The 25240-nt window shown below is 35.7% G+C and overlaps 1 protein-coding gene across 1 annotated transcript in view; it reads right to left on the reverse strand.

The window, feature by feature from the left end:
- ipo11 (importin 11) overlaps positions 1-25240 on the reverse strand; it is a 146665-nt gene that overhangs the window by 67978 nt on the left and 53447 nt on the right. The window contains exons 16-20 of the mRNA XM_037680985.1: positions 15550-15676; positions 5654-5687; positions 5437-5477; positions 5212-5328; positions 1693-1806 (exon numbers count right to left, since the gene is read on the reverse strand). Of these exons, the coding sequence (XP_037536913.1) occupies positions 1693-1806; positions 5212-5328; positions 5437-5477; positions 5654-5687; positions 15550-15676 (433 nt within the window). The remainder of the gene's footprint in view (positions 1-1692; positions 1807-5211; positions 5329-5436; positions 5478-5653; positions 5688-15549; positions 15677-25240) is intronic.

The raw sequence follows: 25240 nt of genomic DNA on the forward strand, positions 1-25240 counted from the left end.
TATATATATATATATATATATATATATATATATATATATACTCGTATATATTAAAGGCACTGTTTTTGTATGACAACCCAGTGACAAGGACGCCTGCAGTGCCAGCACAATGTAATGATGTCACATACGCCATTGAGTTTAGATTTGTGAAAATGTACAAATTTGCACTGTTTGAGTGTTGTCATTGTGTTAGGAGTAAATGTCATGAATAAATTTGACATTAAACATAATCCAAGTGAAGTGTTACATCATTTTCAGCCCCCTTTTTGGTTTCTGCATTTGGTAGCAGGCCAAATGGACAAAGACAATGTTGTATTTTAATTCCACAGCAGAGAAAGCTATGTAGTCTCTGTAAGTAGGTCTAGGAAAAAAATATTGCTATTCGTATCGGTTATCGGCAAAATAAGTTTAAACATATCAGCATATCAGATATTGACCAAAAATCCAATATTGTGCATCCCTAATATATTTGATAGCTCAAACTGCTGCAGTTACCAAAAACCATCACATATAAAGCTGGTTATGAATAATGCACTCTGAAATGTTCCTTACATTTGAAACTGCTTTCATTTTTATACACACATAGCTTCAAACCCCTGATTGTCAAAGAAGACTTAACCAATGTGTCCTTTTAAGCATCCAAACCCATCACATTTCATGTCACTTTGTATATTCACAGAAAACACTCCCAAAAAGTCCTGTGAAGAGATGAAACTAAAACCGCACTTGTGTGTTTGTGTGTGCATTGGGGTGTTTAGAGTAGAATTATTTAGTATGAAGGCAAAGAGGATCGAGAGTAGTGTTTCAAAACTGTCAACACTGTTTCACTGATGGCATGACATTAATTTGCTCCCTCCTGCATCAATGTGGGTGTAGAAGAGAAAGATCCTTGCTCATTCCCCAAACTGGCACAACCTTGTCTCCCTATCACAAACAGCAAATATGTCTTACAGGCAAAATGAATCCAAGTTTTGGAAACAAATGAGTCAATATGGCTGCTTTTATGAGCTTAAGAATTGACTTAATGCCATCTGATCATTAGAAGACAAGATTAGTTTGCAGCAGCGCCAGATGGACTGAAGTTAAAACGTCAAAATACACATTTTGCAGACTCAAATCTTCAAGCTTTTGCAAAAAGATTAGAGTACTGCAGCTGTCTCTTTACACCACCCATGCTTAATGTTGGCCATGCCATCAACACTTCTGTATGCTGAGTGGAGCTGTACACAAAGATCACATGTAAACTACTGAATAAAAGATGTGTCTTTTTCTTTAGTCATTTGCATGAATTTGGGCAGAGTATAACATTTATATATACTTTAACAAACTCAAGTTAGTTTTGGGCAATGCATCTGAATTATCCAAGGCCCATCTACAGTGCACCCCAATGCTTCTCATTTAGTTTGCCAGATGTTGTATTGCATTATTTATTCAGTGGAGGATTGTCATTATAACTGAACAATTCGTCTGCTGCCAGTAAGTACTGCGGCCACACAGGGGTCCAAATCAAACTGAAGGTTAAGGCTGGCAGCGTCAATCATCGGGGTAGCAATGTCTGTCAGCAAATTTATTTTTATTTTTTTAATTTTAAGAAAAATTGTGGAAATGTGACCGACATTAGAACAAATGACTAAAACTGCACCATCTAGCACAATATAGAGCCTGCAATAAATGAAAGCTAAAGTGCTGTACCTGAACCAGGTGGATAAGTGTAGTAAGAATGGCACATCGAAGCATGTTGTGTTCTTCTGATTGTTTCCAGAGCAGAGGCAGGTATTGAACCAGACAGCCTACATATGGTCGAATCTGCAGCAGAAAAAACAAAGAGAAAACAAAATACACTTATCACAGAGAAATTCAATTCAAGAGCTTCCCAGACACGGTCTTTCAGAAGAGAAATGATGAAAGGTTCAGCGCTTTCTGAAAGACTGTGTGATTATTGCAAAGACTCAATATCATATTATTTATGATGTGCAGTATGTTAAAAAGATTTAGGAAGTCCAAATAAATCTTTCTATGCATAATGTCAGGGACAGGGCTCAATGTCAAAATTGAAAAGCCCTCAGACAGCAACTGGAAAATAAGGAGAAAATCATTGTCGGTATGCATTTGTTGTTGCTGGATCAACAAATGTGAGAGACTTGTCATGCAAAGAACAAAAAATGCATACCTACTTGGTCTGTTAGTTTAAAAGTCACATGGGAAAAGTAACCTGCACATTTGTATAAGCATAACTGTTGCTGAACAATGTATACAATTTCTGAAGCAACAAATTCAGACGTTTTGTAAGAAAAGAAAGCCTTTAGCAAGGCAATTTGCAACCTCATCTTGCACATATTACAGCAGCTCAGATCTATAGAAGCATGATTCAGAAGTTTAATTGAGCAGACGGTTCACCTGGTGAAAAAAACATATATCATGAGGTAAATTTGAAAATAAAGGCTCGGAGTTTTTCAGCACTGAACATCACAAGCAAGTTTATAAAACTGGTTTTATAACATCCCAAGTTACTGTAGTTACATGCACTGTGATATTGAACAAAGACACCATAAGGATTTTTTTATTTTTGCATCCATTACAAAAATACTCTGTTTCAGTGACAAATATGTTGCTTTTGTATTAGATTCAAATGAACACGTTCTTATTAACATTTTAGAAGAGCTCCACATCAAACCATCAGCCAACATTGACATTAGGCTACGCATTGAAATTGATTTGTCAGTATGGTCACCAAAATGAATAAACTAAATTGATGTGAAGTCAACTGGAATTTCAATGCATAAAATGTACTAAATCAAGCATAAGTTCAGAAAACACTCTATATGGGTTTATTCAAATGCATCAGAAATGCTAACTTACAAGTAATTACATCAGAGATGTATTTAATTTGAATTATGTTGGGAAAGTAAAAACAAATATAATCATTACAAAACATGAAAGTACTTTTTTGGAACCGGTGGAAACTGATTAGGGATGCACGATATTATCGGCATGGTGTCGGTATCGGACGATATTTGCGTTAAAGTTAAATATCGGATATCGGCCATTCCATCAAAATAACAACAATATAAAAAAACGCTGTTTTTTTTTTATAAGGCACAGTTTTTGTATGACAGCCCAGTGAGAAAATTTGACATTAAACATAATCCAAGCATAATTTTCAGCTCCCTTTTTGTCATCTGAATTTGGTAGCAGACCAAATTGACAAAGACCATGCAGAATAATGTAGTATTTTAATTCTACAGCAGAAAAAGCTATGTAGTCTCTGTAAGTAAGTCTAGGGGTGGGGGGTGGGAAATATTGATATTGGTATAGGTTATCGGCCAAATAAGTTTTACCATATCAGCGTATCAGATATCAGCCAAAAATCCAATATCGTGCATCCCTAAAACTGATGTTTTTTTATTTATCTATTTATAATTGGATGCTAAATTGGCTGATACAATGCCATCCAAATTTGTTCATTAATTTATGTAACATTTAAACTAAAATCATGCCTTGGGTAGTGTATCCTCTTCTTTCTGCTGATTATCACAAATCGCTTCAGATGACCAGTTTTTGTTGGGTTTTTTTGCCGTGCATGTCCCTTTTATTCGCACCACATCCATTAATCTCCTCTGTGCCCTTCTCCTCCTTTTTACCTGGCAGCTCAATCTTCAGTATTCCTCTCTCACATACAGAGACTATCTCTTCTGGTTTAAACCTACAAAATTTCTACTTTCCTATTTGGGATGAGAACAGCCCAGCCTGATCTATTGCACTCATTGGTACTCTAGTCTTGTCTTGGTATTCTGAAAGCAAATCCTGTAACTTCAACTCTGCCCACTGCCTTTTTGTTACAGCCACCATTTCCACATTTCATAGCAAAGCTGACTTGTTCACTGTCCATAAAACACTGAAATAGATATTCAGATATTGACTAGATTTGACATTTTTAACAATGAATGTGCTCCATAAATTTAGACCCCATTATTAGTATTTTATATAATTTTTCTACATGAAAACAATAAAAAAAATACCTGGTAGCTACACACCATGCCTCATTTTATGCAGAATGCAAATGAAATTATGAGGGAAAACAGTAGGTGCAACTACTCTGCTTAAAGACAACTTTATAATAGACTATAGCGCCAAATTCATGATTTCAATACAAGTCATTTTCATGTTTATTTCATGCTAACCATTTTTTAGTGGCTGTGTGGTCATGCTGCAGACCCCACACTGGGATTTTTTTTTTCTCAATTACACCTTCAAACAGGGCAGGTTATGAGCGGGGGAACAGTAAAAAGAGAAACACGACATGCAGCCCTGAGGAAGCAGATAAAAAGTGAGAAAACCAGACACGCTAACCAGCCTAGGGTGACACTCATGAGATTGACAGCAGAAAAGGAGCTAAATCTCAAATCTGTCATCGTGTTCATTTCAACTCAAGTTGCACTCGTGGCTTCATTGGTTAGCATTTTACCCCCAACTGCTGCCACGCTGTGGGTTTAAAATGCCCTGTGAGGAACTAGAATATTAATGGGGCCTCCACAGTCTCTGAAGGTTTAGTCAGGGGCAGCTGACTGGTAAAGACATAACCAAACTGACATTCCACTAGCATGAAAGCAAATTCTGTAGCAGATGTAAACCAAGGAATTGTTTAAGCAAAGGTGCTTAGAATAGATATAAAATAAAAAGCATGAGGGGTTGAGAGGAAGGTCATTATTTTTAGATTGACATTCAAATGCATTAGTGACTTAATGGATAACCAGAAAAAAAAGGTATCTTTATAGTTACAAAAGCATTGCCGAGAGTAAGTGGTGCTCGAATGGTAAATGAGAGCAGACATCAGAACAAGTGCTGCCTGAGGCCTGAAGCTTTAGGAAGAATCGGGACTACGTCGAATCGTACATCCCGATGAAAAATGATTCACGTCTGTTTATCAGCGAGGTCGTTTTGTTGTTTTATGTTTGTGGTCAGGGAGGGCACAAAGTGACAAATGTTTTATAGCTGTGTAATTATTTTCCCTTAGACATGCTTTTTAAAAAAAATTCAGGTCAAAACCACCAAAAGGTGATTTTTATCCAGCTTAAAGCAGCTGATCGTTTACTAACAAAAGGACTCCAATAACCAGGAGTTTGCCTCACTTTCATTTCCATCCTATAAGTGAAACTAGGAAATTTAAGTATTGTGTGACCCACGATCCAGAAGTTTAGTTCGATAACTCACCTGGATGTTTACTCTCTCGATGACGCAGGAGATGACATGAAGAACCTGCATTTTAGTGTCACATTCTGTCACCTGCTGCAACAGTTGAAACAGAAGTCCAAAGATGGACTCCAGGTACTAAAACAGAGATAACAAACAGCATTAGATGTGAAATTGAAAACTGGTTATTTTAAATATCTGATGTAAAAAAAGAAGAAAAAAAAATGATTTAAAAATTATACTCACTGGAAGGAATTGGTCTGTCCTGAACTCAAAGTCATCAACGGGTGATAACGAGTTAAGTAATAAACCAAACACAAAAGGATCAATTAAACACATGCGGACTGATAGATTTTCAAATAGTCAACAATGCAGTGTTTTCAAGAATGTATCAAATCTAAATGATCAATTTGATTAAAGCTAAAGTTCAGATTGATATGAAGTCTTAGAATTGAAAGGATATTCAGTTTGAGTGTTGTTGCTGTTTCAATGCGCACCTGTGAGGACGGAGAAAAAAAATATATATCAATATCAGTTTTACTAGAAAGTTGCACAGAAAACTAAACTTACAAAGTATTTGTATTAGGAGTTTGTAGTAACCTAAAACATGGATAAATATGACAATTTCAGGATATACAATAGAAAAATACAAAAGCTGCAGGGCTGTAACCAATACAATTAGGGATGCACAATATTGGATTTTTGGCCGTTATGCGATATGCCAATATGTTAAAACTTGTTTGGCCGATAACTGATACCAAAACCAATTTTTTTTTTCTCTAGACCTACTTACAGGGACTACATAGCTTTCTCTGCTGTGCAATTAAAATACTACATTATTCTTTGTCAATTTGGCCTGTTACCAAATGCAGATGACAAAAAGGGGGCTGAAAATGATGTAACACTTCAACTTGGATTATGTTTAATGTCAAATTTATTCAAGACATTTACTCCTAACACAATGACAACACTCGAACAGTGCAAATTTGTAAATTTTCACAAATCTAAACTCAATCTGTTCACAAGCGACCAGTGAAAAGTGCATAAGTAGTAGCATTAATAGATATAATTGATAGGTTTTTTTTTTTTTAGTTAAAAATTTACTTAAAACATAAGCCTTTTATATCGGTGACTTACTTTGATGGAATGTCCGATATTTAACTTTATCACTAATATCGGACAATACCGTTACCATGCCGATAATATCGTGCATCCCTAAATACAATAACAAAGAACATAAATCTATTTGACCAAACTTGTTAAGACCTAATGCCCCTTTTCAAATAGGTTCGAAAACATGAGCTTTATTTGAAAACAGCCTTTTAAAAACTTAAAAGTCTTGTGAAAAACTTTACAAACAGCCACTGTCAATTTTTACCGTTTTTTTTTTCAACCTTTAGGAAATAAAAATATGAAAGAACATGAAATTGTAGACATTAACTTTTATTGCAGAAAACTTATTTTGCTTTAGCATGAATCCGAATTGTAATTAAAACAATTAACTGTAGTGTCATGAAAAACACAGTCCGGTTTAAAGCCAATAAAAGCTAAACACATTCTTTAAAAGAAGCTACAGCATGACATTTATATAACAACAGCATAATCTAGCAGTCAGAGCAACGGGGGTGGGTATTTTCACCAGGGACAGCAATCAGATGGGTGGAAGAGGAGATTAAAGAAGGTAAATGAGTTCAGAAAAAGGTGAGGAGCTGAGAACTCAATTACTGCTGATTCTTTCAAGCACAAAATTTATGCATCTCAATGGCGCGTTGGTGAGAGGGATTTCTATAAGTGTGTAATCAGTGATAGAGATAAATACAGATAAACGTAAACAAGTGCAATTTATTTGTTTTAAAAAAGCCATGCAAGCTTTGTATTGTAATTTCACTCCTAATGTAATTAATGTGTAAATGACCAACAAGTTAAATAACAAGCATCTTAGAACAAAAGTAGAAGCTGTCTGTTTGTAAATTATTCATACGGTTATTCAGCAACCAGAGCAACATATCACCCATTTTAATCAGTGACACTCCACACAATGCAACACAAGACAAGCCTTCCTCCTTTGGGTTTACTCTAAAGGGGTTCTCGGTGAAGCTCTTCGCCTCATGTATCATTTTACATATTTAAGCAAAGTGCAAACTGTTTTTGAGGCATTATATTCAAGCTCTTTCGTGACTGAAGTAGCCCTTATTGGAAAGAACATGATGTTGTTGTTTTTTTCCATTTTCATCACCTTGATGCCCTGGACTCATTACTATTGGTGATGTCTTCTGGGATCATCATTTGTTTCTAGTTTTTCATCAAGCACATACTCTCGCTCTTTGCTCTATTGGCAACAGGCCAGAGCAGTTCGTCCTGGCAGCTACAGCTGTCTTTTCCTCAGTCTTGATGAAAGTGATGGTCTTTTCTGGGCCAAGGCACATAAAATGACTAATCCCTCTGCAGATGGTACCTGTTATGGTAATTCAAAACTTGAACTTCATCAAATAGTCCTATACAAAAAAAATTCTGATAAAATACAGAATACTCAAAGGCTCAGCTTTGGATGGGAAAGACAGAGTCTCAGTTATGAGAGCACCCATGATGTGTTAAAATTTATTTAGATTTTTGGTTTTCTTCCCCTCTATGTATGTATATCCATCCATCCATCCATCCGTCATCTTTTACCCCACTTCTTCCTTTTCAGGCCACAGGGGTCACTGCTGCCCATGTCCAGCAGTCACTGTACGAGAGATGGGGCCAACATGGACAGGTCTCCAGTCCATCACAGGGACACAGAGAGACATACGAGACAAACAACCATTCATGCTCTCACTCACACCTAGTGACAATTTAGAGTTACCAGTCAGCCTAACATGCATGCTTTTGGTCTGTGGGAGGAAACTGGAGTATGCGGAGAAAACACATGCATGGAGAGAACATGCAAACTCCACCCAGAAAGGTCCCAGGTCGGGATTTGATCCGGCAACCTTCTCGCTGAGAGGCAACAGCTCTGCCAACTAAACCACCATGCCCAAATGCATACTAATATTTTTAAATAAATAATAATTAGTTTAGAGAGTGCCAATGGATTCACTTCTGTGATGCCGTTAGCTTTTTAAACCCATTAAACTATTTGACTTGGTTTGAATACAGTTGGCTCCCTTGGTCTTGGCCAGTTTCAGTGGTTTTGGTTTGAGCTCCAGTGCGTTTGTTTGGTCTGTCTTCTAACAAGGGCTCCAGTTCATGTAGTGGAAGCACCAGATTTATTACTTGAAAGTTTGCTCATGCTTTTACCAATCTTACTGTAAACAAAACAATCAAATTAGGTTACTTTATTTTATTTTATACAATATACTATGCACCTATCAATCCTGGAGAAGCAACTTTTTTTTGAAGATTAACTACTTATATTTTCCTATCTGATCAAAAGCCCTTTAGTCTGAATTCAAACTGATAATTAAATGTAAACCACAATACGGTATGTAATATTTCAATTTATAGTAATAAAAATAAAATTTATTTGAAATGTTTTTTATGTAATAAGCCCAGACTTGTATTTTTTTTTTAAGTTATTAAGTTTTCACAAAAACTAAAAAAATAATAAAACAATTTAGGAGTCTCATTTAAGGTATTATATTGCCATTGGAAAATTTACCAAGAACAAACTGTGTTTAAAAACATAAACATAAACAAAACATAAAAAGGTAAACGCATAAAAACATAAACATATAAAATGGCTATTATAAAAAATGAAGGGAAAGTAAGACAAAATAAACTAAATATGAGCAAAAAAAAATCATGTGGTGTCTTATTTGAAACTTAAACTTGAAAAAGAAATCAGCAATTATTATTATTTACTATTAAGTCAAAGAGGAGATATATGGATGCAGTTAGAGGATATGGAAGTAGTTGGAGTGAGGACAGAGATGGAGGATGACTCGTTGACGCAACCTCTAAAGAGGAATAGCCAAAAGCATATTCATTATTATTATTATTACTATTCTGTGAAATCTACAAGTCACTAGTTAAACTTGTGCCATGGTTACAACAAAAACAACTTCAATAATAAATTATGCAAAAATTTGAGTAAGATTTAATATTTAGCATGAACCTGTTTAATATTTAAAACTGCATTATGACAAAATGTGTGTTAATTAAAATGCAAAATAATACATGCTTTAAATTTTACTTAATTCACTGTGTCTTTAACTATTATAACTATAGAAGGCTTATTTAAAAAAACTACAACTACTATAAGCAGTTTTTGCATAATGAGCAACACTGTAAAGAAATAGCCATCAAATGTAAGATACATAGATGGAATAAAAATGTGCATTACGTTTCTTTAATGCATCTGTTAAGTTCTGTGCTTGCGGTCTATTTCTAGTTTAAACCAATCGCTGCAATAATCAGCAGTTTAAGAAATGTGTCTATCAAAATGTTAAATATAATGGAGGAAAATAATTAAAAAAACTATTTGAATAAAAAATTTTCACATTTGAAATCCCTTAAAGTCTTTCGACAGTCGAGGGAAATAAAGTCAGCAAAATATGGGATAAGCTTGAAACACAAGCTGATGCTTAACAATTTTAGAAAAGTTGAATGAAAAGTGGCCTGAAAATAGCACTTTAATGTGTCACTAAACTGCTTTAGCTTTGACTCAAAGTTTGTCATTAAACATGAGCTAAGTTTGCAGCTGTAAGACAGGATATTTCACGAAAAGAGACAAGGAGCAGAAAACAGGCCCAGTGAAAGCAACAGGCATCCATGACTAATGAATCGGCTCATTAATGCCGCTGATTGATGAGAATAAACAGTGCACACGTCTTTGCATCGCAGCCTTCTGGGATGTGTTAAATTATCGAATAATTTTGCACCTCTTGAAGATATTTTTGTTTCTCAAAGACACGCCCACTGTAGATTTGAACAAAGCATGTAATGTAAGTTATCAACTTAAAAATCAATTTCTATGGAAGAAGGGGTGCTGGCAAGACATGTTCTGTAGCTCCAAACTGTTTTATTTTGCCACTCAGACAACAATCATTGTCAACTGATGGCCCGTGCCATGAGCTATTACTGTCTGATAGAATATTTATTACAATATTTATATGTTACATGCAAATCAAAGTTGTAGCTCATTTTTTAAAATACAGTGCCTTGCGAAAGTATTCGACCTACTTGAACTTTTCAACCTTTTGCCACATTTCAGGCTTCAAACATAAAAATATAAAATTTTAATTTTTTGTGAAGAGTCAACAACAAATGGGACACAATCGTGAAGTGGAATGAAATTTATTGGATGTGTCAAACTTTTTTAACAAATAAAAAACTGAAAAGTGAGGCGTGCAATATTATTGGGCCCCTTTACTTTCAGTGCCGCAAACTCACTCCAGAAGTTCAGTGAGGATCTATGAATGATCCAATGTTGTCCCAAATGACTGATGATGATAAATAGAATCCACCTGTGTGTAATCAAGTCTCCGTATAAATGCACCTGCTCTGTGATTGTCTCAGGGTTCTGTTCAAAGCGCAGAGCGCATCATGAAGACCAAGGACCACACCAGGCAGGTCTGAGATAATGTTGTGGAGAAGTTTACAGCCAGATTTGGATACAAAAAAATTTCCCAAGCTTTAAACATCCCAAGGAGCACTGTGCAAGCAATCATATTGAAATGGAAGGAGTATCAGACCACTGCAAATCTACCAAGACCCGGCCGTCCCTCTAAACTTTCATCTCCAACAAGGAGAAGACTGATCAGAGATGCAGCCAAGAGGTCCATGATCACTCTGGATGAACTGCAGAGATCTACAGCTGAGGTGGGAGAGTCTGTCCATAGGACAACAATCAGTCGTACACTGCACAAATCTGGCCTTTATGGAAGAGTGGCAAAAAGAAAGCCATTTCTCAAAGATATCCATAAAAAGTGTTGTTTAAAGTTTGCCACAAGCACCTGGGAGACACATCAAACATGTGGAAGAAGGTGCTCTGGTCAGATGAAACCAAAATCCAACTGTTTGGCCACGATGCAACACGATATGTTTGGCATAAAAGCAACACAGCTCATCACCCTGAACACACCATCCCCACTGTCAAACATGGTGGTGGCAGCATCATGGTTTGGGCCTGTTTTTCGTCAGCAGGGACAGGGAAGATGGTAAGAATTGTGCTCTTATTGTTTCTGTTTTAAATTCAACCTGTATTTTTTATTTCTGTAAAGCACTTTGTGATTCTATCTATGAAAAGTGCTACATAAATAAAGTTTACTCACTTACAAGAAAGGAGTGAAATAACTACGAGATGTTGGAGATGATGGCGCAGCATGGCTACACCCGCATGTTGAAGCCAAACGCCACAATGGCTGAAATTATTATAAATACAATTTAACGTACATTTTAATCCAGATACAGTGCAGAACATCTCTCTACATACAATTCATAATCTAAATTACTCAAGTATGAGCGTAAAACAGTAAACTTAGGAAAGCAAACAAGTAAACTCTTATTGGGTTAAACCTGAATGACTTTTTAATAATGATTGACATGACAATTTATACAATCCAAGTTATTGCAGACAAAACTTTAGATTCACTACCATTCAAGCTACATTGACCACTGTAAACAACCATATATCTTGATAATTAATACTTACTGATGGAGGGTTGTTTATCCCTTTAGCATCTTTAAAAGTTCATGATCAATAATTAATTATGTCAAATCGTATCAAACTGAACCAAGTAATATCGACTGAGAAACACAACATGATCGACGAACTGGTCAGTGATGTAAAAGTAAGCTTGTGTTGGAAAAATCCACTGAAACTCTAAAGGCCATAATTACCCTCATAAACCTTAGAGTAATTTCCAATTTATAGCATGAGTAATCATCATATTTATTTAGCGTTACTGGAGGATTAAATGGTGGTAAATGGGCCATCTAGTAATTGAATATCACTGGTCAAATTTAAATATACCCAAAAGTTACTGGGAAAAAAATAAATTGGCAAACTAAACACACACATGTACACACGAATGCATACGCGCGCGCGCACACACACACACACACACACACACACACACACACACACACACACAAGACATCTGCATGTTTCAGCAAGTCAGATTTAAGAAATGTTAAGACCTTTTTAATGCCACCTCAACTGAAATTTAGAAATTTAAGATAAATATAAGTACATAATACATAAATATCGGCGATGGTTGAGGGATGGTTGAACAGCTGTATGTATAAGTGCAGTAATTGGTTGGAAACATCCCAAAAATAATACATCTGCTGAATACATTAATGACAAGAGGCTCAATTGTGTCTAATAATTAAATTTATTTATTTATTTATTACATGTCATCACCTTCATAGGGGCTTAGGCAGTTTTCTTAGGATAGCCGGGCATACTCTTTAAAAAAAGTACTGTAAATGCTGATTGGAACTTTTACCTGCAGTCTCTCTCTGCTCTGAACTCACCGTGTATCAGACAGCATGACCTGCCCTGCTCTGCTTTGATTGGGTCAAACTATAAATGTGGTTTTCTTTATTGGTTAAAAGCAGCATCTGTTTAATCCCTGTATCATCATTAGATTGAATGGCTTTAGACATGTTTTTTCCCCTCCTCATTTTTACAGTGCAGTTTCTTTATATAACACCAAATCACAACAGAAGTTGTCTCAGGGCACTGTACAAAAACATTCCCATAGATACAAAAGCCAATTTGTAAAAGTTATCTATCTAAGGAAGGAAGCCAGCAGATGTGTTGAATCTTCATTTGGACGCAGTCTCCCATCCTGAGCAAGCATAAAGGTAACAGTGGAAAGGAAAAAACAACTTTAAACAGGAATAAACCTCCAGCAGAACCAGGCTCAGGACAACTGGCCGTCTGCTTCGACCAGCAACACAGGTGACAGAAATCTGCCCAGGCGACAGCCAACGCTAATTTAACGTTAATTTTTCATTCAGCAGGTTAGTGTTTTTGTAAACCTTGGAAAATTGTTAGCGGAATTAGCTTCTGATAAATGATGCCTTGCCAACTTTAAGTCAAAATTCACAAGCTTGTTCCTGTCTGTTGTGGCCATGCCTCAAAGAGCCCATTATGCAGCGGTTATGGCTTACTATGTATACACGACAAGACGTGACTGGTCGATGCAGTAGAGTCAAGTCGAAGGTAAGCTATTGTACTGGCTTGCTATGTGTACACATGACCAAATGTGACTGGTTGACACAGCTTCTACTGGAAGGAGATAAAAATGTGTGAAGCAAACTAGCTGACCGTTGTCTTAGCAGTTAGCGGATTAATGTTAAATGTAGTATTCTATGTATTGTGAACACAAAACTGGAGTGTTTAATGTATTTTTCTCCTTTTGATCATTCAAGCCAAACAGTGGAAACTAAATGACACATTGGTGTGTTTAAGTCCAGCAAGCAGGTGTTGCAAAATCAACTGAGCAAGAAAAGTGCAAGAGTGGTGTGCGGCTTTTGCCATCTCCCACTTCAGATAACCATTTCAGTTAGCCTCTATGCTTTCCTCAGCTGCTGTCTGAGAAGCATATTACAGGAAAATGTCCCATTCCTGCTACGTGCTTTAACACATGATCCCAATGCACAAGAGGGCATCAAAGTGCTGTGTGAAAAGGCTACTACTAAAGCATACAAAACAGAGGACGCATTACATATGTCACAACTGGAGTCATGAAATTAGTGTTGAAGCTAAAAAAGAAGGTAATTTATTGTGCATTGTTCTATTACACACACACACACACACACACACACACATATATATATATATATAAATATATATATTTAAATGTAGCTTTAGTGTTACCATGGGCAAAAACTTATGCGTTTGTGTCATGTTATGATCTGAGCTACAGGGCAATCTGAATATTTATCAGAAATAAAGACAAATCCCTGTTTCACAATAAATTCCTGAAAAGATTCATGTACACACCAACATTTGTTGGGTTTGTCTCTTGCCTACTTATTCACCAGCATTCATGAAATTTTGACAGGTAGTTCTTGTCAACATGTACTGTACTTTGACCTCAAATACACATAAAATATTAAGGAATGCTCAGGTTCCACCTCTTCATACAGTTTCATGAAATTCTGCCTGACAGTATGTGTGTCATCTTAGTGTCATGCACACAAACCAATGTCAACATGCACCCCCACTTTATATTTTGCCTTGGCAGAGATTTGCAATATAATCACATTACACTGTACGTACTTGACACACGAAATGCAAATGAACATATATCTGAAAACACATTTCTTAAATACAAATTATGAAGGAATACATGATGAAAAATGAGGTTCACCAAGAGTTTAATGGGGCTGAAAGTTTGATTTCTTTGAATTTAACTATTGAATCAAACATTTCACATTCTTTAATTAAAAAAAAAAAACAAGAATCAAGAGCTCTAATGAAATTAAATCAAGGTGAAATGTAATTTAAATTGAGTATGACTTTTTAGAACGATAACAGCCTCTTTTCCCAAACAAGAAATCAGATAAGGCACAGCTGATTGTACTTGAACAACAGAAGGCTTTGCTTTATATTAAAAATGTTTTAGTTATTTTTGCAACAATAATACAACTTTTAAAAAGTTTCTAATAATAAGTTGAGAAACAAAATGACAAATCTGTGACAATTCTAATTTAACTATGTATCTGGAAAGTTGGCAACAAGGGCAGAAAACAGTATTGACCTTCCTCTCTGCCTAAGGATGCAATAATAATTGGAGGAAGAGAAGAGACTTTTTAAAATCAGGATGTTTTAAACATTGTTGTCTGACCCAGACAGAATACTGTGAAGTCCACAACAATTCGTATCTGCTAACGAGGGTGGAAAAAGTTTAGGTTTTGGCAAAAAGCTCTAAACTTAAATAGTCTATTTTAGAAAAATGCAGTGTGCTGGTGTATTTTGTTGTTGCAAACTAACATACCAACACCCTCATTCTGAAAAGTTCTAAAGAGATGAGGTTGCCGTTTGTCCGGATGCATTTCTAGTTTCTCATCATTGAGCCATTTACACTAAAATACAGTAAATTAGTTTTTATAGGTAATATTGAGCCATGTCTCAAACTTGTCACTGATGATTGATGAACGTTGTACAGTAAAGCCACCTGACTGATGTAATGTAGCAGCTAAATGTTTTCTCATTTCATCAATTTCTCTTCAGTCTTCACAGCCTAAAAACAATGTTTACAACAAACCAAATGCCTGAATACAATACCGGGAAGAGGAGAAGGACAAAGGAGCACAGATAAAATCTGTGTGGTTAATTAGTCCTTCCTTGCAATTTAAGTAAAATATATGAATAACAAAAAAAATATTTTCTACAGTTAACTTTGTGTGTAGCTGACTTACCACAAGGTCAGGATCTTGCATGAGGCTCAGGATCACTTCATACAGTAAAGGTCTAAGGTCAGATTTGAACTTGACAGAGATCCATTGCCCTATTAACCAGATGACTCGTCTTCGTATCAACTTGTACCTGAAAGAAAAAAGTTCTGATTTAAATTTAAACATCCTTTCTTCAGTTAAAAATAGCTTATTCTCACGTCTTTTTGTCATTGAATTGCTGTAGACAATATACTGTAACTGCACTCTTAAAAAATAGCAAATTTCTGCTGCAAAACGTATTAAAACTCCCTTATTATAGCTAATGTATAGCCCTCTTTGAATATGTACATCACTGTCTTAATGTGTGCATGTCTATAAAACAACAGTAAAGATGATGCCAACATAAAGAAAATCGAAGCCCATTGCAGTGGTTTTTTTTATAAGTAATGTCTTATAAAACAACCAAGAGGACGCATTTAGTTTAAAAACAGCAAGAAGATGACAGCCTTAGAAAAAAATATTTTCCATGTATTTAAATTAATGTATGAGGGCAAAACACCACAAGCCTGATGGGGAACAGCGGTGGCACTAAGCAAAAACTAAACAAAATAAAAGTCCTTGAAAACCAGAAGGTTTAGAGTCCCACCTGGGCCTAGTGGGGTATGTAACAAATTAAATTTTCTTGGACTGTGTCAGATAGTGATGGTTTTTCAACAGTTGTTTTGAGCATGTGTCCCTGAGCATCTGGCCTTTTAGAACCCAAAGAATAATTTGTTTCAAGAAACCACCTTGACAGAATGATGTGATGGAGGGATGAGTAAACGGAGAAATGAGATGATAAAGGAAAGGAGATAACACTCTAGCTGACCTCTTGTCAAATATCCACAGGGAGTCAATAGACCAAAGTCTGTACAACAGGTCAGAAGACGCTAAACAACAGCTCAACTGTGGTCCCGGAGATGGCAGATTATGGTGTATTAATGGCTGAGTGTATGTAGGAGAATACAACACAGATTAAAGGAAATCCATCGCTATTAAAACTCCAACCAAAAGGAGATGAGATGGCATGAAATTGATTTTTACACAAATACAGACACCTCCAGCTATTTTTAGGATGAAACCCTAATTCTTAAAACAGATACATGGTAAAGCCTAAACAATACAGATAAATGCAAATATATAGGATCATGTGAAGATACATTAACAGAATACAGTCTGAAATAAAAATAAGCTGATGGACAAAATATAAAATGCACCTTAAAAAACTGCTGTCATATTTCTACTTGTTGAATGTAGAAATCTGTTTTTATTATTTGTTTAGTTTTTTCTTGTTGTTTTCTGCAGCAAAAATTCTTAGAATGTAAGGTATTTAGACTGTTTTGCAATAATTTGCTTGTACTACATATATTTGAATAAATAATTATATGTCACCTAACGTAAAAGTCAAATAGACTATGATGTAAGATATAAGGATATTTAAAAAAAAGTTGTTTTAACAAGACCTTCGGGGGTTAATTGGCTTTTTGGTAAAAATTTGACAACTTTAGGAACTTTAAAAAGTGGCCAAATTTAAGCTGACATGTCTCAGTTTTGAAACATTCTACAGAAAGAACAAACTTTTATTTGCAGAACATTTATTAAAATCAGCATTGGGGGAAAAAAAACAGTTTTATTTTTACAATACTCCGACACACTTTTTTTTTTACCATCTATAAATACCCCCAGTTAAATTTATATGTTAAACTGTTTCAGATAAAAGACATCATATGGAAGTAAATATGTGCCATTAGAATTTGAATTAAAAATGCCACTAAAATGTTAATGTTCTATGTTCACATTTAATTTTTCAGTGTTAAAATATATTCAGAATATATTTTTATCCAAAGAAAAATTCATTGTCACTATTTCTATATGTTTGAAATTTCATTTATTTTCACTTCAAGCTAAAAATTCACATTATTTCAAAGTGATCACATTTTCAATAGCTGTTTTTCAGTTTAACTTTTCAGTGTTAAAAAAAATTGGCATTAAAAAAAAAAAATCAACCTTTCAAAATTCAAGCTCAATATTTTCAGTCCTGAGATTCAACTAGCTCAGTTTCGCTGTCTGAAATTCAACGTCTAAAAATTCAGCGTAAAAAAAGGCAGGGTTACTTCAGGTCACAGACATTAGCAGAGGATGTCAGAATCCAACACCCACATCCGCTTTCTTAGTCACATGACGTTACGCTTGTCGCGGTGATTTTGAATTAAAACAGCATGTCCGGGGAGGTCATGGAAGCTTAACGATAACTCAATGGTGAGTTTAATGCTTTCATTTGTCTGTATTTGTTTTTTTGCGCAGGAAGTTCAATACTACATAAACTATACTACAGAAAAATGAAAGCACTAAACTTACCGTTGAGTTGGGGTTAGCTTCCATGAAAGCCTCGGACATGCTGTTTTCCTTCAAAATGAGCGCAACAAGCGTATCGTCACGTGACTAAGAAAGCGGATGTGGGTGTTGGATTCTGACATCCTTTGCTAATCTCTGTGACCTGAAGTAACCCTGCCTTTTTAACACTGAATTTTTAGACGCTGAATTTCAGACAGCGAAATTGAGGCAGTTGAATCTCAGGACACTGAAAATATTGAGCTTGAATTTTGAAAGGTTGATTTTTTTATGCCAATTTTTTTTTAACGCTGAAAAGTTCAACTGAAAAACAGCTATTGAAAATGTGATCACTTTGAAATAATGTGAATTTTTAGCTTGAAGTGAAAATAACATGAAATTTCAAATATAAATGACAATGACTATTTTTTTTTTGGTTAAAAATGTATTCTGAATATATTTTGACAATGAAAAATTAAATGCAAACACACAACATTAAAATTTCAGTGGCATTTTTAATTCAAATCCTAGCGACACATATTTACTTCCATATCATAAGTTTCTTGACATCTTTCTAACTTGTTTTGATTGGCTAGGACAGATTTTTTTTTTTTTAAATCATGGCAATCATAAACTTTTGAATGTGTGATCTAAAGCTTGACAGTGATAGTTCCAGTGAAGATTAGGGAAAATGTGGCAAAAGCATTTACATTACAGAGTATTGTAGTTGACTTCCATTGAATTTCCTGCATGACAAAAGTCTTCTTTCAAGGAAAGCACAAGAGGACCTAATTTTCTTTATGGAAAACCAGAAAACCATTTCTAACCTCTGTAATAAAGTTCAAACCTGATAAAAGGTTTAGTGGCTGCCACAGATATTATTGGGATGGGGGCGGGGAACTAAATTGTTCTAGCAGTCCCTTCACAGTCTTGCAGCTTGGCCAAAAATTCTTATTCCAGCAGTGTACTACTTCATCAAAAATGACTAAAAAATTACTGTAGCAAGATTGACAAAAATGAGCATAGTGCGTGTGTGCATGACTTGTCAAATATGAAATATATGCTTCAGCTGAAGAGACTGTAGCTGGTACTGTTTATTTTAGAGCACACTGGCAAAATGGAAGCAAAGAAGGAAAAAGCAGATGGAGGTGAAGGCTGACAGGAATTTGTGTCCATCAGTCATAGGTCAGACATGATTCATCCACACTAAACCTGTCCTCCTACATAACTTCACAAAAATGTCAGAATCCCTGCTCATCATTCTGGAAACCACGCGGGCCATCCATGTACAAAATATGAGCTAAACCAAAAGCAGACTCACACTTTTACAGAATCTATGGACAAAATTATCTTTATGTCTATTTTGTGGATTTCCAACAAAATTTTGGAAAATCCATTGTGACGTATGCAACAAGAATGTTATGCCTATTTTGATTTAGTTCATGAACACAGAGAATTACAATTTTTTGGACTAAACATATTGTAAAATAAAATATTTGGTGAAAAAGTCAGATTGAAAAATTCAAACATAAAAAAACCTGATTGATTGATACAGCAACACAAACTATAAGCTGGGTAATTAAATTAAATTTAAAAGGTTAATCTTCTTCTGGATTTTCCCTCTTCAGGATCTCCACAGCGAGTCATCCTCCTCCATCTCCCTCTGTCCTGCATCCTCTGTCCTGACTCCAACTACCTCCATGTCCTCTCTAACAGCATCCATATATCTCCTCTTTGTCTTTTTTCCTGGCAGCTGTATTTCTAACATCCTTCTACCAATACACCCACTGTCCCACCTCTGGACATGTCCAAATCATCTCAGTCTGGCCTCTCTAACTTTATCTCCCAGTTGTTCAACCTGGGCTGTACCTCTGATGATCTCTTTCCTAATTTTATCCATCCTTGTCACTCCTAAGGAGAACCTCAACATCTTCTTTTTTGCCACTTCCAGTTCTTTCTCCAGTCTTTTTGTCAATGCCACTGTCTCCAGACCATACAACATAGCTGGTCTCACAACTGTCGTGTAAACTTTTCCTTTGACCTTTGCTGACATAATTTTGTCGCAAATCACTCCAGAAACTTTTCTCCATCCACTCCATCCTTCCTGCCTGGAATCTCTTTTTCACCTCTTTACCATATTCCCCCATTTTCCTGGACAGTGGACCCCAAGTACTCCTGCACCTTTGTGAGCTCTGCTCCTTGTAGCCTCACTGTTCCACCGGCCTTCCTCTCATTCACACGTACTCTGTCTTACTACAGCTGACTTTAATTCCTCTTTCTTCTAGTGCATACCTCCACCTCTCCAAGTTCTCTTCCACCTGTTACCTGTTCTCACCACAGATCCCAATGTCATCTGCAAACATCATAGTCCACTGGGATTCCTGCCTGAACTCATCTGTTAGTCGGTTCATCACCAGAGCAAATAAGATCAGGGCCGATCCTTGATGCATTCCCACCTCCACCTTGAAGCTAACTGTCACTCCTACAGTACATCTCATCACTGTCCTGCTGTCCTCATACATGTCATGTACCAGTCTAACATACTTAACTTTAAAAGGTTAATGTGATGGTTAATTTTCTATTCAACAAATCAAACCAATATTTTACTGTAGTTCTGTGATACAAAGCAACGTAGTACAAATTATATTTTAAAAAAATTTGTTGCGTCAAATTGTAATTGTGTCAAGGCACAAGAGGTAATGTTAAAATGCCAAAATGTTTTTTCAGTCTTTGTGCTGACAGTAAAATGATAAAACACCATATATTTGTATCGTACTGTCTTTGAAGGTGACACAAAACCTTTTTTTGCTATTCATGTAATGACATTAAGGGCCTGCATAGCTATGTGCTCGAACAAGCCTGAGTCCTGCTGGAAATGTGCATTCATGTTTGTGTACAGTACTTCATAATGACTTGCTGTGTTTTTCTGTGAGCAAAAACTTTGTTAATGTCAAACGTCAAAGGAGAACAGCCAGAGTAGTTTGAGATGACGGAAAGGCAACAGCAGCTCAAACAAGCAGTACGTCAATGTCTCCCATCACTGAGAGATAAAGTGAATGATTGTAGCTTTCGAGATGAGTGTTTTTCTGGACCGACATTGAAAAGAGAATGCAAGTAAACCTTATTGTTTTAAGAGAAAGATATTTAAGTGGGGAGGAGTTAGATTGTGTATAAGAAAAGATAAATTTGTTTGTTTGTTTGTCCAAAACAGCACAGAGTGGTGGATTCTGTCAAATGAAGGGAGCAATTTTATCCACCACCAATGCAATGGTGGAGGCAGGGGGGGCACTGGTGACCTTGGCCACACTAGACTAATATTTGGTTACCCCAATCATTTGAGGAAACTATACTTTAAGCATTATAAAAACTAGGAAGCACAGTTTCCTCAACTGATATGAGGTGGTCAGTTTACATATAGACATGATGGTGGCCATCTTGGATTTTCACGTGGCAATTAAATTTTCAGTAGTGACTGTACATGCAGCCATGCAGCCACACACAAAAATGGAAGTTGGAATGTTGCTTAATTTTCAAGTTATTTAGCTCACAAGGTTAACATACACACATATATGGAAGCAGCCATCTTGGATTTTGAGTGGCAACCCATTTGTCGAAAGGAACATTTCTGATGCCTAGATGTTGCCACACACCAAAATGGAAGTTGGTACCTCACCTAGTTTTCAAGTTATAATGCTCATAACATGCACACACGGATGAACGGAGGGTAGTTCCAATTCTCCCTTTGCACTTCATGACAGGGAACAATAACCACTCATTACATATAAAGATCCACAGAACACCATCTCTGAACAAACATGTGCAACCTTGAAGGAGATGGGCTACAGCAGCAAAAGGCCATTCCTGTCAACTAAAAACTGGAAACTGGAGCTACAGTACATGTAGACTTACCAAAATTGGACAAAAAGAAATTGAAAAGCAGTGTTGTGTCTTGACATGTTACGCTAACTTTTAAAACAATTATATGGTGTTTACCAGGAAACATAGTAAACCTTTAATTATTATTTAGTAAATTTATTAGAGAAGAGTTTTCAGATTAAAAAAATTTGAAATGTTACACTAGGATGTCTAAACTACAGGCTGCTTGTTCCTAATATATTCCTCACAAAATCTAGTAGACTTTGGTGTGTGTGAATGTTAAACTGATTATTATATTAATATTAGGCACTGAACAAAAACAAACCAATTTATAAATTAGCTATAACTTGCCCTGGTTTCTAAAGATTAGCATCAGCTATTAAACACTGATCATTGATTGACCTCTACTTTTCCCTCCCTCATTTTACTCAGTGCTGCAAAAAAACATGAAAAGTGACATGACATTTATTTCATGTACTGTTTTCAACACTTAAAAAAATACTGGTAACTTTCTAATTCTGGTATCTTACAATAATAACCTTTTTACAAAAAAAAAAAATCACAAAGGCAACGTGTCTACAACATGCATTACTACACTAAAAGAGGCTTCGCTAGAAAAAAATAGCTCTGTCACCAAATGAGAAGACAGTACATTGACCCTTGTTGTATATTCATTGATTGTTGATGAAGATAAGTGAAGACAAGCGAGATCAATGCATCTCACAAAACGGCCCATGAATTGATTCAAACCATATGTGAGGAGGGGGATAAAAATCGATACGGTGTCAAGGATATCCTTCGCCAAGGAGATAGCCTAGCAACCGGCATAGTCATACTTTAATCCCAGAAACAAGTAAACAAAAGAAAACTTTGCAGGTGTTGAGGAAAAAGAAAGTTCAGACCACTTTAATGACATGTTTAAATCAATGCAAGAAGTCTTTACTTAAAATCCAACTCCTAATAAGAAAAAGAGGGTTAAATCGTGTCATCTGGACCAGTTCCTTTAAACTGTTCCTTAAAGGAACTGGTCCATGATGACACAATTTAACCTTTTGTGTTGTTATCTACCTGGATGAATGAGCATACAAGACTTTTTCCAACTCCTAATGTTTGATATGTTATTGCTGTGTGTTGGTAATATGTGAAAAAATGAGTAGATCAAAAATAAACATGCTGTAATAAACAAACACTCCAACAGTCAATACCCAAAGGACCAAGGGCTGCAGACAGAGGAGCAGCTGGGAGTGTTCTGTTAACAGTGACAAATGTGCAACAGACAAGTGAGTCAGCCAGAAAATCTGTTTTGAGTGTGGCTTCTGGCAGAGACCAAGTAGCAATTGTTATTCTGCTTCTCTTGAGAATTTGCCAAGTTGGGGATATATTTTCAGCCATGAAGCTGCTTTGCTTTTTCTACCATTAATGTTATGACAGTAGAAAAATCAAGTCAATACAGATTTATTACTTGCATTAAATATTGTTGTTCACATGCGCATTGAAAAATAGGATATATTAACCTGTCGGTAGTTAAGACTAATGCTGCATAAAGGCCAACTATATTTCCCATGACAATAGAAACATTGTGTACAAAGTAAAGACTCTATGGACAAACAACCCAAGTCATAAATTCTGCTCTGCCCTCCAAACCTGGACTTCACCACAGTACACATTTAAGCACTGCAGCAGTCCAGCTAAAATGTTGTGAAAACAACTTACAAAGAGTTTAAAAATAATTATAATAATAGTAATACTATTTACAAGACAGTTCGTTGTATTTTAACCCTTTATTTGAGGGAAAACTATGACACCAAAGATTGTTTTCTGCTGGTTATATTTGGAAAGTTGTGTCTTGTGCATATTTTCAGCAGTCACTGTGCGAGAAGCAGGGTACACCCTGACCACGTCACAAGTCCATCACAGGGCCACATGAAGACAACACAATCACTCACACTCCCACCCACACCTAGGGACAGTTTAGAGTTACCAGTTCACCCAACATTCAAGTTTTTGGTCTGTGGGAAGAAACTGGAGTACCCAAAGAAAACCCACACTTGCACAGAGAGAACAAGGAAACCCCACCTAGAAAGGTCCCCAACCAGGAAGTGATCTTGCAAACTTCTCACTGAGAGGCGACAGCTCTAAGCACTGCTCCCACCCCTCCACTGAGACTTGAAAATGCTAAACTGAATAGAGATGGAATGTCAAACAACATGATGTGAGGACAGTGTGAAAACGTACACAGAAAGAAAAGTGAATGCAGGCGAGGTTGGAACACAAGAAAAGCAAAGCTTTGGATTGCTACAATTAGAAGCATAACTCAACTTGACGGAGATCACCAAACATGCTCTCTTCTTTTAACGATCACAGAAAATTTACATTTCCAGTTTAGAGGACTCTTTAATAAAAGACAGTGAGAAGACAAAATCTGACAGAAATACACCTTTAAATAGCAGCCAAGAACAATGAGATCAAGCGGATTTGGTGAATCTTACATTGTGTATAAACAAAACCAAAGACGGTGTAAATCTCAGGACATCCTTCTTTTTATGAAACCTATCATTTGACAGTGAAGAAGAGAGGTTTGTCTTTATATAATCAACAAATTTATTAGGAATATTAATGCCAACAACAAAATTATAATGCAAACGGTTATAATCAGGAAACACTCTTTTCAATAATCAACAAAGTAAATGCATTTTATTTTAGCTCAGCTCTGTAGCTTTTTAGTTTAATCACCAATTAGTATAAATCTTCTTTAAGCAGATATGTCACTATTGCCTGCTTTTCTGGTTAATAAGCTTAGAACATTAAAAAAAATAAGGTTTTGAGCACATGCTCAGTGTTTTTTTTCTCCTTTTGATCCCATCCCAATGTTTATCACCCTTCATTTTTTTCCAGCAATAAGATCAGAATTTATATAAACATATGTTTCCATTGTTATGTACAGTAAGTGAACTAGAGACTGAGATGTCAAAAGAGTAACAAATTTGAGCATATTCTCTTTGACAAAAAGAAAAAAAATGCTTTATCAGATTCTTTTTTTCTCCTATCAATGATTTTATTTTTTTTTTTACTTACCCATGCTGCATAGTGTGGAAAACTAGAGACAAACCTTTCTAAAAATATATTTTTGGGAAAATATCACAAAATTATGTTTTAATAGGTATACAACTTCCTACAAAATATTGCTTGATTAAATAAATGAGTTACATTGTATTTAGTGTATTCAAATTTTAATGAATAGAGCTATAAAAACAAGAAATGGTTATATGTTTAAAAAACTGTCTATAAAAAAAGCCATTTTCAAAAGTCGAGGTAGAGTGGAACTCCTGTACGCAAGGAATGGTAAAGTTAATAGAGGAGATTAACCAAATTTATATAGTAATAGATCAAAGTTTTCCGATGAGCTATATTTTTCAAACTAAACATATATATATATATATATATATATATATATATATATATATATATA

Source organism: Nematolebias whitei, chromosome 8 (genome assembly GCF_014905685.2).
Source record: "Nematolebias whitei isolate Nwh7 chromosome 8, NemWhi1, whole genome shotgun sequence".
NCBI classification, from domain to species: Eukaryota; Metazoa; Chordata; class Actinopteri; order Cyprinodontiformes; family Rivulidae; genus Nematolebias; species Nematolebias whitei.